General features: G+C 42.4%; 1 protein-coding gene across 12 annotated transcripts in view; it reads right to left on the bottom strand.

Moving 5' to 3' along the window:
- cacna1g (calcium voltage-gated channel subunit alpha1 G) overlaps positions 1 to 14,029 on the bottom strand; it is a 320,435-nt gene that overhangs the window by 86,107 nt on the left and 220,299 nt on the right. For 9 of the 12 annotated variants that reach the window (XM_087845313.1, XM_087845314.1, XM_087845309.1 and 6 more), the window contains exons 15-17: positions 11,441 to 11,506; positions 1,287 to 1,380; positions 202 to 383 (exon numbers count right to left, since the gene is read on the bottom strand). In XM_087845313.1, coding sequence (XP_087701439.1) covers positions 202 to 383; positions 1,287 to 1,380; positions 11,441 to 11,506 — 342 coding nt within the window. The remainder of the gene's footprint in view (positions 1 to 201; positions 384 to 1,286; positions 1,381 to 11,440; positions 11,507 to 14,029) is intronic. The other 3 variants (XM_087845312.1, XM_087845317.1, XM_087845321.1) reach the window with 3 other exon arrangements.

Here is a 14,029-nt window from a genome sequence, read left to right as displayed (position 1 = left end):
AATACAGAGAAACCCAACAATCAGATGTTAAGTTCTTAGCACTGGCTAGCTACTTAAACTATGTTTCTAAATAGCAGTCCACAAGCCAAAGGGTGATGTCAAAGTAGCTACATCCATGTTTTAAATGCAGTCCTTGGTTATTACATGAAAATTGGCATGCCCTTTTGTTTGTACACGAGAATATTAAATAAATACACAAACCGGTGATTTGTCATAGCAGGCTGGGTCTACAGAACTGCTGCTGCCTCGACGAGTCTCATAACCCGGGTTGGATTCACCTCCCACGGGCAACTTTGGAACGGGCATGGGGGTGGCAGCAGTGTGGGTAATTAGCGGTGGAGTCAGGTTAGACTTCAGGTCCACATGACCATTTGCAGGCACTACTAGTAGAAGAAAAGTGAATGAAAAAAGAGGACAAAACACTTTACAGTGGTGAAATTGATAAACTGAATAAAGACATGAGAAAAAGTAGGAATAGGGGAAAATGTGGTACACCCTCAGTCATACAGCGACTATAAAAACAACAAATATATGCATCTTACTGTTATTGAGCAACATGAATATTTCAAGAGGGCATTAATCTTATGGGATGCGTAGGAGAGAATATTATGTTTGGCAGCAACACAAATGCATGACGTGCAGGGGAATGCAATTTTAATAACGCTAATTCCTCCGTCTTCGAAACTTTATCCGAGGCCTAGAAGATGTTAGGCTTTTCCAGCTAAGTAAGCAGTTTTACACAGAGCATTTGAAGGGGCTGAAGGGGAGATGATACAGTACATCTGGGAGTTGTACTCTATACATATAGTAGTGTATCCACTGGGCTTTTCAGTCTTCGCCAACACTTATTAGAGGGGATGGTATGAGGAATTATGGATGAGGCCACTCTGCCGACTTGACGTTGTGCAGAGAGACAGCCGGGCACGTGCCCACCGAGAGTGGTCGGAAGCGGGAGAAGAGAATGAAAATAGGAGGTTACAGACATAGAGAAGCCTGAGGAATGTTTTCACAGGGTACTTTTTAAATGCCTGAGGCCTAACTTACTGCTGTATCACAAACTTTTACGTGCAATTTTTAAAGAATTGCAACAGTGTGTAATCCACGGGAGTCTAGCAAAGATAGGAGAGGGAAAAATGCAAACACAGATGGCGGGTGTTTAAACAAATGTTCGTAATAGGGGCTTTAAATGAATCCCACAGGCTTGAACTGAATTGTTCCCGTTGAGCTAAAATCAATATATGTAGTCTGTGTACATGCTGTATGAACAGCAGATGGACATGCCTCACCTGCAGAGGCCGATAAATCCTTCTTGCTGCCGTTGACGTCCTCCATGCTTCGTGCAAAGGAATCAATCTCTGAGCCTGATTTAGAAGCATCACCCTTGGCACACAAAAAAAGCACACATAAAAAGTGTTACAGAAAAAAAACCCCAAAACATCTGTGAAAATATCTGGGGGGGATTTTTGCAAGATTTAAGAGAAAGCAGGTGGGTTGACGTTGCCTCTAAACACAGATCGCTGCTCAGCTACCTCTACTTTCTGCTTAATGTCAGTTCTGGTTCAGACCTGACTGCGGATCAGTCAGTAGAAGCAACCTCTCTTTGTAAGCAGGTGGGTGGGGGTGTGGTCTTCGTGCTCCCGGAGACGGGCGCTCACAGGTAACGGGTGGGGAAGGTCATTGGAGTAAAGCGTTGCCATGCAAGGAGAAGTGATAGAGTTCAAGGAGAAACCACACTGAAAAACTGAAAGTTAAACAGTAACATGAAGCTTTTTTTGTCTTTAGGAGAACCTGGCCGGAATATGACTTCAAAACTTTGGAGTTGCTGTGACTCATTAACAGCTAAGAGCTTCAGTGTGGTTGCTGGTTCTACGGTTTTCACAAGTACATACAAATACGCAAAATTCCATAAAACATACTCCACTGTAGCATCTCTATAAGTCACTAAAACAGTTTGACTTTTATCAGAACAGCCGAAGAGTTTTGGTCTTCTTTCGTTCTCCACAGGGTTGGGAAGGTTACTTTTAAAATGTATTCCATTACAGATTACAGAATACATGCCCTAAAATGTATTCTGTAACGTATTCCGTTACGTTACTCAGTGAGAGTAACGTATTCTGAATACTTTGGATTACTTAATATATTATCATGCTGTTTACAACTACATGAATGTACTATTGCTGTAAATTAATAATGTTACTGAAGGTCCGCGGCTCCGAACCGTAGTAAAGGGACCTCTGGCTAATACGGTGGGTTCTGTGTCGGGCCGAAAACTAGCTTTACTTTGTTGTCTGGGTCAACTTTGCTAGCAGAGACAGAGAGAGGCGTTGAAAGGCTGCTCCAACGGAACTTATTGTTTTTGGAGGAAAACACGAACACGGTGTACAGTCGAGTCTTAATAGCTTACTTACAACTGGGCTCGTCAGGCTCTCTTCTTGGCTGCAGTGGTTATTATTATATTTACATGCTTCCAGCTCCCGTTTCTGCTCGATGACAGCTCGTACTTTTCCTTTTTCTCCCTCCCTCCCTCACAGACACATAACGGGTATGGCAGTCCATTCTCCCTGCAGCACGGACTACACTGCCCATGATGCTACATTCTTTAGGGCTATGCTTGTAGCATTCTGCCTATTAGCTTAGTACAACAACAATAACAAAAAGTCGCTCTCTCACCCAGGAAACACGTAGAGAAAGAGCGTCACCCTGTAACCATGGCAACCGTAACGCTGCCGCCTGGAACAACAGAACGTAGCTGTCAAACAAAACCCAAACAGTCCTGACCCGCCACAATATGAAACAGGGAAGTACCGCCGTGTAATCCATTTATTTCAACAAAGTAACTGTATTCTAAATACCACCTTTTTAAACCGTAACTGTAACGGAATACAGTTACTCATATTTTGTATTTTAAATACGTAACGGCGGTACATGTATTCCGTTACTCCCCAACACTGGTTCTCCATGATTCCTCATTTACAGTGTTTGAAGTTGTCCTTTCTGTCTTTCACCGACTTTTCACGAGCTCCTATAATTACTCTCTTCTAGCCTCTGCCACATGCTGCTTCCTATTTACAAATCCGCTGCAGTCGAACCTCAGCGTCCCTGTTTGCATTTGTTGCGCTACACCGGAGCCCAAAGACTGCATTAATATGTGTGAGGGTGCCAGGTGGATGCTGGATTAATAGAATGCCAACCCAGTGAGTCAGACCTCTGTGGTAGCAAAGTGAATAAACTGTGTGCAGAAAAGCCTCAGGACCTAATCACCATGCACCTCCTTTTGAACTAACAAATTACTTTCCTGATACTTCCCATGAGTATTGGAGAGAAACAAAGGAGGAATGGATATATTGCACATCGTATTTGTTTACTGCGGGAGTGTTGGGTATGCTATCTTTGAGAGACCAATTTGCATTTAATTCTGCAGTTAAATCTACTATTTTGTACCCCAGACCGATCTCCCTTAAACTCTAAAGGATGGGGAAAATATGTAAAGAGAGTCGAGGGCTACTGCAGTCTTTTGTTGTTACCTTGCTCATCACGTTCCTGCATCTAGAGTGCTTCATTTGTTGTCTCGCAGAAAGAAACGTGAAGGTGAAGATATGTGGTAGTTACAGTAGCAGCAATTTATAAAAACAGATATCAACATATATATATATATAGAATTTATGCACCTACTGGGTACAGTGACTTCCTCTCACAGTCCAATCACATGGACTTTAGCTTAACTTATGATTCTAAATTAACCCTAGGTGTCAGCGTGGGGATGAATGGTTCTCCATCTACACGTTAACCCAGTGATGGACTGACAACCTTTCCAGGGTTTACCCCAACTGTCGCCATCTGCTGCACTGCAACCCTATTTTTGAATAAGTGGTTATGACAAAGAACGGATGGATGGAAACTTCTGCAGTGGTCCTACTAGCGTTAACTGATAATGGCTTTGGATTTACCCAGGTGAATAGCCACTTCAAAAAACAGGATAAAACTGTCATTGTTTTATTAGCTTTTTACTTTAATATCTGTGTTAAACGCCAGACAGCTATCACAGGTTAGAAGTAGTAGTAGTAAAAGTCAGAATAGTAAGTAATCCTTCTTTATTTTATTTCAAGGGCCCAGTTTGGAACATTATCGTTTTCCATTCGTCCCCTAAAACATATTATTCATAGATTTGGGTTATCTGCCACTTGTACCTTCCTGTTAGACCCAAAGTCAAACAATGATTTGATCAAAACATGATTTTTTTTTTCATGTCTGAATTGCTCCTTCAACCTTACAGAAGCTTTTGTTATTGGGTGCTGGCTGATCAAGTCAATCAACTGATCAAGTCAGTCTACTAGTTTTTTTCAAAGGAGAAGGTGACCAGTTGCAAGAAATCGTAGCAATTAGTTTTAAGGTAAGCGATATTGTGAACACCTCAGTCACCTTCAAGTTATAAAGAACGCAGCTGCAAGCCTTTTAACTAGACCCAAGATGTCTGTCTACATTTAGTTTAGTTAGCTTCCTCGCAATGAGTAGAGCAAAAAACAAGATGTTAAAAGTTACATTTAAGGCTTGACCTTGATTTCACTAGTTTATAGAGTGTTACAAAGTAATAGTAGTAAGTAATGTTTCTGTATTTAATTTCAAGGGTCCAGTTTGCAAACTGTTACTTTATTGTTTTACATTCTCATTAACTGTTATGGACACCGGAGTAGTAGGGAACAAAAGGGTGGGGTTTCAATATTATTGAATATTTTGAGAATAAAGTCAAAATTTTGACATTAAACTTTTTGTTTCAACTAACAAGTGCTTCAGCTGGTATACTCTGTACAGCAGTGTTTCCCAACCTTTTGGAGCCACAGCACATATTTCACATTAGAAAAATCACATGGCACACCACCAAACAAAAATGTCACAAATAGCATATTGATCATTTTCCCCTACGCACCAGGTATAGCAGAATTGGTTCAGTTTGTCCCCAGTATACCTTTTTTGCTTCTTTCTGACCACTACTCGTACTACGGCCTTCATCTGGGTCGGAATTTTCTCCAGGACGCAGGTCAGATTGTTTACTTTTTCTTTTCAAATATTTATCTATTGCTATTACGCGCTGCGTTTTCTCACTCACAGCATGACTATTATGTAATTTCTTCTTGGTGTTCTTCTGTTTTACTGGCAGTTGGCAACCCATTTCATTAGAGCAGGTAGTTGCTCTGCCCTCTAGTGGTAGAGAATGTAATTGTTCTGCCCGTTACTCACGCTGGCGCTTCGAGTACTAATCAGGTGGAACCGGATAATCTTCCACGGCACACCTGATCCTTTTTCGCGGCACATAGACAGTGGTTGGGAAACACTGCTCTACAAAAGGACTTGTGTAGATGAGTTAACAAAACAACTTGATCAGCTGGCCTGTTATTGCTGTAATAAACCATACCCCGCTTTACTGCACAAGAGTGTAACCATTGATATCCTTGCATCTGTCCATTGCCAGCTATTTCTTTTTGCGCAATCCGGCTAGCTCTCACAACTCTTCCAGGTTTGTGTAGTTTTTCCTTCTGACCACGTGCAGCTTTCAACATCCTTATACCTAACTGTACTTACCCATATGGAAAAGCAATAGTAAAAACTTATACTTGCATAAGATGTGGCCTTATAGTGGATCATATAAGGCTTATATGATTTACTCATGAAAGTGGCCACTTTCTCATTACTTTCATATATTGTTTTAGTAAGTATCCAAAACATACAAGTTTCATTTATATAATTTTTAAAGGGATCTTATATCTGTTTTCACTCTTGTATGTATCTTGTCATACAAGTTTTACACAAGACAGATACAAACTTTATAAGATGACAAATGTAATTTCCACGTATTGACGTCAAAATGTAAAGATTAAAAATGGGCTTTAAAATAGTATTTCTCAAAGTAGTATTTCCACTTTATTCTTAAATGAACAATAATAATGAAAAGAATCCTTTTTTTAAGGTGGCCCAATACTCCTTCATAAAAAAGTCCCTCCAACCTAATTCCAGTGAAACAGAAATCTAGCACATCTACTGTTTTTGTTATTTTTTTGTCTTTTAATAATTAGTTTTAAGGATCTTCCTACATTTTGGCCATTTCTGACCTTCTAAAGAAACATCTTGTAATTTTGATACAAGTGACTTCTGTCGGTTACTAAGTCCTGCCTTAAAGCCTTTTCGTTCAGAGTTTGATGCTGAACTGTTCTGATTAGTTGGTTTGAATATGAATATTTTGCCTTGTATGAACCAGTAGTTTTGTTTTTTAGAGCAAAGAGACCGAGGCTAACATTTGTTTAGCACTGCTCTCGAAAAATGTCTGAACAGAAGCGTTAAACCGCAGACAAATTGTCACACATCCACCAACACGCAGACGTACCGCTGAACCAAACACAGAGCCAACACCCACAACAATTTATCACCACACATAAATTTAAAAAAAGAAAAAAAAATCAGTTTTAACCGCTGCAGGAGCTTGTTTCCCACAGGGCTCATCAAACCACATGCAATCAATCAAAAGGGACAGCTGTGATTGGACAAAGCCAGTGGACCGTCAGCACTAAAAGATGGTGTGTGCGCAGTGTGCAGTATTATCTTCCCTCTGTGTATCTCACAGGTAAGAAGTATGTGTGCTACTGGTCTTGGCTTCTGTTCTTGGTGAGCAGTTTTAAGTTAGGAGCTTGTACCTGCAGTCTCTGTTCAGTGTAAAGGTCAATATGGCAGAGTGTCTAGATGTTTACTCACAGAAAAAGGGAAGCCAAGGGTTTTGTTGTATTGGCTTTAAGGTAGAAGTAAATGAGCAGACCTGGCAGGTCCAGGTAAAGAGAAATGTCTGCTTTCCAAGGCACAAAAACGAAAAGATGACCTAAAGCAGCATCAACATCCACGACTCCTACACTGCACAGGTGCAACATTTCTCAATGCGAAGGACTGAATCAAACAGTGCAAAGTATGTGTGATTAAATGCCCTCCCATTTCATCTAGAGGCCAGGTTTGCATATAAAATCAAATAGAAGATATCTAGAAGGCATGGATAGACATAAATTTTGTTACTGGCAGAAAACACAGTGAGGTCAACAAGATGCATCTTTGCAGGTTTTTCCTGTTTTGTTTTGCACTGATCCTCAGGCTTTGATCTTGTATGATTTCATCACCCTCCAGAGATGAAAGAGTGAGACTATAGAAAAATAACTCTGAAAGATCTTGTTGTGCTCTGATGGAACATTTGCTTTGATTTCTCCTGGAACATATCATACAGATCATTCTGGTGCTTTATAGTGAAATATGTTGTCTTCCATGTACTAATTTTCTGTTATGTGCCATCTTTCTAGCATATTCCTATACGGCAGGTACTTCAATAGTTTTGTTATGTAATAACCTAAAAATGCCATCCAAATGTTACTTGTTTTTACAGCAGCAAACATTACTTGAAGAGCAATATTAGTCTGACCTAATCACTGTGTTGCAGCAGCATGACCTTTGATTTATCTACAGGTGGCACTAGCAGGTCAATACAGACAGAGTAACTTAAAAAGGGCAGTCCTCCCTACACGTGTCAAAAGAGCAAGATCTGGACAATGCTAATCTTCAGATTGTCATCTATCTGGATCCTGTAGATAGAAAATTTTGCAATGTTTAAATTTTCATTAAAATAGCTAACGCTATTACTTAGCAACTGGCTGATTGCAGGTTTAATTCCAGGCTGTGCTCTTTTGGCATGTTGGTGCCGTCTGTGCATCTGGTATACTAACCAAGAATTACACAATGAAGGTTTCATTGGGGATAAGAAAGGGGGGGCGGGGGGGAATAAAAGCTTTAAACCAAAAGGGGGTGGACTCGAGGGAAATCCCTGGTCCTGAAATTGGTTGTTTGGATAGGTTGTTTACACTCTGCCACCCCAATTTGGGCACGGTGGTGGGAGCAGGAGATGGGCCAGACCAGGTCTGCTGCTGATAGCCGGACAATAATAGACACCGGCAGCACACGGGGGATCTCAATTATGTTGCTTCAAAAAGGGTGTAAATGGGAAACGGAGGGTGGCTGTTGATAGGAGGAAGTGGAGTAATTGTTTACGTGTATGTGTGTGTTTGTGTGTGTGCACGTGTCCACAAAATTTGTAGCCTACCACAGCTGTACATAACACAGAATCAGATTTGCCTTTGCCTATGTATACTGTCCTGTAACACCAAAACACTCACATCTATGGAAGAATAAGCTAGTGAAAAAAAATAATAATTTAAAAAAGTATATTTATGTTATGCATGACTTTAAAAGTCTGTTTTTTATTGGCAGCCTGTTGAAAACCACATTTATTTTAGCAAGTTTGTAATTAAAATCCTTAAACTAAATGCTAACATCTACAAATTTAGCTGAGAATTCAGGTCAATTGTTTTTCTATTATTACTTTTAATTGAGATATTTTCTCCTCAAATATTTTTTTGCAATCAGTATTTATATTTTCAGCCAATTTATATTTTCTGTCTAAGTGGTCAGTCCACCAGTTAGACAGAAAACAGAAGTAAACATTACTTTGTGAAAAAGCATGGTGACCAAACAATGACTCAACATAAAGTCAAAAGAAAAAACAAACATAAAAGCTCATCAGGTTCATGATCCACCACAGAAACAACCATGCATTCTATCTCAGATCACCAAATGCTGAATGCTGTGGTTGCAAAAAGACTTCTGGTCCTAAATGATGGATCTTGTGTAAGCACCTTTCTGATTTACTGCTCAGCCACTTATTCTGGGTCATACTGATTAAAAAATCAAGTCTTTTTTTGTAAATCTTGGCCACACCATGTCTCAAAATGAACATGCACGCTCATTGGCAAATGTGCTTTCAATCATCAGTCATTAGCATGTGGTTGAGCAGCCAGAACCACTGCTTGTTGTCACAGTAGTGCAGATAGTGAAGTTAGAAACACTCATCTCGGGTAATGGCTGACATAACGGTAGCTACCTCCATCTTTTATACTGTCTATGGCGAAAACCTGTTAGGTGATTGATGCTTGACTCAAATCAGACCAATATTCAACGAAGTGTTATGAGTATTGTGAAAATATTAAAGTGCCCATAAATGGCAAACATGACCAAGGCCTTGAGTAAAATTTGAGCGAAGACCCATTAGTTGATCACTGTGTGTACATTTTGACCAAAACTCTAGGAGAAGCAGAGATTCTTGTGAACAGAGGGTTGGACGGACAGTGGACGGACCAAGCTCGCTGATCCGTCAGCTGGACGAACTAAAAGCTGATTCACTGAACTTCCTTCTGCTGGATGGAAGTCTTGTGTATAACTGACTACCCCACCTGTTTCATAATGCAAACTTTTATGTGATTTTTGCACAAGGTTTTTTTGTCATGGTTTGTAGTTTTTGTAATGTATTTCCAGGTTTCAGTTCTATTTGTTTTCTTTTCTGTGCTTCTTTGTCTTTCTAATTTCACCCATTCCCTTCTCAGTCATACTTCTTTGACTTCTTTCTGATTATGTAACCTGCCTTTTTTAAAGATTTACTCATTCAAATTAGTGCAGTTTATTAATGTTTGTACCAAAGATTTATAGCATGGAAATTCATCCAAAACTTGGCATGATAACTCCAAGGAGCAAGCCAGTCACAGGAAGGCACTGAAAGAAAAATGACAGTGAAAAGCCAGCAAAGACTTTAAAGAAAAAAAGATCACTGCCAGAAAGCCAATCAAATTGAATGATAAACTGACTTTTCCTTTCAAATCAATTGAAATTAAAGAGTTTTTAAAGTCCTGAAAGGACTTGTTATGCTGGTACACATGTCAGTTAAGTTGTGTTCACAGAATAATAATTAAGTTTAAAAAAAATCACCATACAGGGTTTAAGGGGTTCTCTGTTTCACATATGGGTGGCATGCAGAATTTAACCAAACTATGGAGTACTAATAGCTATTTGAGGGAAATAGAGGGACATAAAACTAATAACCGATTTGACCATTACACCAGAGAGCAGACTCCACCCAAATTCTCCATGTCATGCCCCAGTAAGCTGTTGAATTTTAGCAGCTATGATATTGGCCTCAGAACAATCTTACCACATAAAAAGTCCTGGATCAGTTTGGATAGTGTTCAAGTGTGCAAAGTTAGAGGACGTGAGGACAAGACTTACACTCATCTGTTTTTTTAAAGGATTCATTTCACTGAGTGTAAGAACCTGGATCCTCTTCCCCCAAGCCATTTATTAGCTCTCATCCTTTAGTCGAGCTGGATTTCTCTGTCAGTGCCGGGGTCAACCATAAAGCCAGCACTCACCCCGTTTCTCCCGCATGGCCCAGCCAGATAAAACAGGAAAAGAGAGGAGGGGGGATTTTTTGGCTGAGCTGGTGGATTGTTCTTATCTGGAGGCTAGACAGAACGGGTGGAGGGCTGGTGGGAGTTGAGCTTTCTGATGTGGAGTCTGCTCTTAAGGTAGGACAAGAAAGTAGGAAAACACACACAACAAAGCCTATGTTGTCTTTCAGATACTCCACACAGCAGTCACTCTGTGCTGCTCTTAGTATCAACAGAAAAGACACCATGCAGGGTTAGAGAACTTCTAGATGATGTGACAACTCCTCTGGCAGCCACATTGGAGCTCTTTTGCCACAAGGCCACTTGGATGACTTAAAACTGGCTTTCTGTGCGCTTCACTCAGGAAGACACAGCTTATGTAGCTGTGATGAATCAACACTGAATTAGCTGAGTTGTTACGTATGCTGAACTGCTCATTTTAAATGTCTTTATTGAAAAACATCTTTTTTCCATCTACCACTAGCTCCATTAGATCGGCCCAGACTTCAGCTCTATGAACAAAGACTTTTGCAGCATTTGAACAAACAATTTCCTCCTAACATTCTCCTTAGGAATTATTCGCTGCTTTCCAATCAGAGAAGCAGATATTTTCTAACACAGTTGCTCATCTTATGTACTCATAACTTAGCCAAGAGAGTTTAATGTCCTTTCTAACCTTGGAAAAGCTCCCACTTCAGTACTCTGTTGGATTGGATTGGCAGCAGCAAAGATCTCAAAACTTCTGTGAATAAAATTGAAACTACTCTGCACGACTAGGAGGTACCAGGGGGCAAGTTTGAAAGTAAATTAGTTTTCCTAATTTGGTTAAAATGTCCCTTTAAGACACTATGAGCAAGCTGTGTTTAGAGCCATCTCTTATTACTTACACATATTAGGATTTTTAATTTAGTAGGCAAAGTGTTTGCGAATGGCGATATTCATCAATCAGTCATTAATGAGCGGCGCTTCTGCAACAGAACTCCAAGGTGTAGCTGTCGAGAGGTCAGAGGCATCACCGTAAAGTCTCTGTACGGGCTGGGGGAGGGGGGGAAGGGGAGGAGAGGGAGAGCTGATGCAAGGGAGCGAGAGGGCGGTTAGTCAGCTAAATGGAAGAAGGGAAGGTGGAGCTGCAGAGCTGTACATACCCCTGAAACAACAGGCAGCTGAATGAGGCTCAGCTGGGCATGCAAGTCCTCCCGCTTGGCCACTTCCTATTAGCGGAAGTGATCGGTGCAGCCGGACAGGAGAGGGAGGCACACACAGGAAAAGAGGCACGGAGGTGAGAGGTTGAATCACAGCAGCAGACGAGAGCAGAAGGACAAGGTTAGAGAAGATTCAGCATGTTGGAACATTTGCAGTTTACCATGCGACAGAACATGTCAAAGCAACTGTCCTGGATCGCAGTGTGCAGTCGTGAGCCGTACACGTGCACTTCAGCGGACTGAAAGCTCAGGGAGTCAGGACTGCAGGACAGAGGTGATGCACAGCCGTGTTTTCTCCACCAGGCAGCCCACTGATGTTTCGTGTGATGAAATCATTTTCTCATAAAGCAGATATGAAAATGATCCTCATATAAGCATGAGTCCTGTGCAGTAGAAACCGGCACGGAAACATTCCTCTGCATCTGGCCCATACCGTGCATGTTTGTGCTTTGGTGTCAAATGCATGTTTATTGTCACAGTGAGAAGTGCAATAAAAAGAAAGAAACACTTTTCCCTCTCTTCTGTTAAAAGCTCTCTCTAAGGTGGTCTGGTTGCATTTTCTGCAGCGGATATTGGATTCTGTCAAACAGACACATGGGCAAAACCTGACAAAAGGACACAATGGTGAGGGTGGACACTGGTAAAGAGCAGGAAGATTATGAGTATGGTGATGTGAGGGGTAAAGGAAGGAGTTAAGATAACAAAAAATGATAAGCATGATAAGATTTCCCTTCTGTCTTTAATTCCAAAGCAATATGGACATTTGAAGTACTCCACTTCTTTGTATGTGGCTGTATGTGTGTGTGACTTGGCACCAACGGCGCGTACATGTCTCCTGGCTTTGCTCACATCATTCAAGTGCCCGTTACCTAGCAACCCTGACGCAGGGAAAGTTTGGCTGACTAAAAATAAACTTAGTGTTTGCAGAAAAGGATGTAAAGCTGAAAAAAAGAAGGTAGGGAGAATTACGCTGGCAGCTCTGCAGTAATACAGGAGGGCAGAGGGGGAATACAAGAGCGTAAAGGTTTCCTCATACAGCTGTAGGCTGTGCATTGTACTGTGTGAGCCTGCAGTTGTTTTTCTACTCTGTTTCTTTTCTACTTAAGTGAACATTTATTCACATTTCCAAAATGACATTAGCACAAACACAAATCTGAGTTTTATCTTCGTGTTAGAAAATATAAGCACTTATCTACAGTATCAGGCTTACATGACATTAGTTAATGACCAAAACATTCAACATATGCTGCAGTCTATAACCATCCATCCATCCATCTTTATCCGCTTTATCCGGGGCCGGGTCGCGGGGGCAGCAGCCTAAGCAAAGAGGCCCAGACCTCCCTCTCCCCAGCCACCTCCTCCAGCTCATCCGGGGGAACACCAAGGCGTTCCCAGGCCAGCCGAGAGATATAATCTCTCCAGCGTGTCCTGGGTCTGCCCCGGGGCCTCCTCCCGGTGGGACATGCCTGGAACACCTCACCCAGGAGGCGCCCAGGGGGCATCCTTACCAGATGCCCAAACCACCTCAGCTGGCTCCTTTCGATGTGGAGCAGCAGCGGCTCTACTCTGAGCCCCTCCCGGATGGCCGAACTTCTCACCCTATCTCTAAGGGAGATGCCAGCCACCCTTCGGAGGAAGCTCATTTCCGCCGCTTGTATCCGCGATCTCGTCCTTTCGGTCACTACCCACAGCTCGTGGCCATAGGTGAGGGTAGGGACGTAGATCGACCGGTAAATTGAGAGCTTCGCTTTTACACTCAGCTCCCTCTTCACCACGACGGACCGGTGCAGCGTCCGCATTACTGCAGCTGCAGCCCCAATCCGTCTGTCGATCTCCGGCTCCCTTCTCCCATCACTCGCGAACAAGACCCCGAGATACTTGAACTCCTCCACTTGGGGCAGGACCTCATCCCCGACCCGGAGTGGGCACTCCACCCTTTTCCGGCTGAGAACCATGGCCTCAGATTTGGAGGTGCTGATCCTCATTCCTGCTGCTTCACACTCGGCTGCGAACCGCTCCAGTGCGAGCTGGAGGCCCTCACCCGATGAAGCCAACAGAACCACATCATCCGCAAAGATCAGAGATGAGATCCTGAGGCCACCAAAGCGAAAGCCCTCCGCCACTTGGCTGCGCCTAGAAATCCTGTCCATAAAAATTATGAACAGAACCGGTGACAAAGGGCAGCCCTGGCGGAGCCCATCACCCACCGGGAACGAGTCCGACTTATTGCCGGCAATGCGAACCAAGCTCTTGCAACGGTTGTATAGGGATCGAATGGCCCGTAGCAATGGGCCAGACACCCCATACTCCCGCAACACCTCCCACAGGACACCCCGAGGGACACGGTCGAATGCCTTCTCCAAGTCCACAAAACACATGTAGACTGGTTGGGCAAACTCCCATGCACCCTCAAGTATCCTCGAGAGGATGAAGAGCTGGTCCAGTGTTCCGCGACCAGGACGAAAACCGCATTGTTCCTCCTGCATCAGAGGTTCGACTAGCGGACTAACTCTCCTTTCCAGCACCCTGGCA

This window comes from Neolamprologus brichardi, chromosome 8 (genome assembly GCF_056152115.1).
Source record: "Neolamprologus brichardi isolate AB-2024 chromosome 8, ASM5615211v1, whole genome shotgun sequence".
In the NCBI taxonomy this organism is placed as follows: Eukaryota; Metazoa; Chordata; class Actinopteri; order Cichliformes; family Cichlidae; genus Neolamprologus; species Neolamprologus brichardi.
This window is presented reverse-complemented; position numbering and strand designations above follow the sequence as displayed.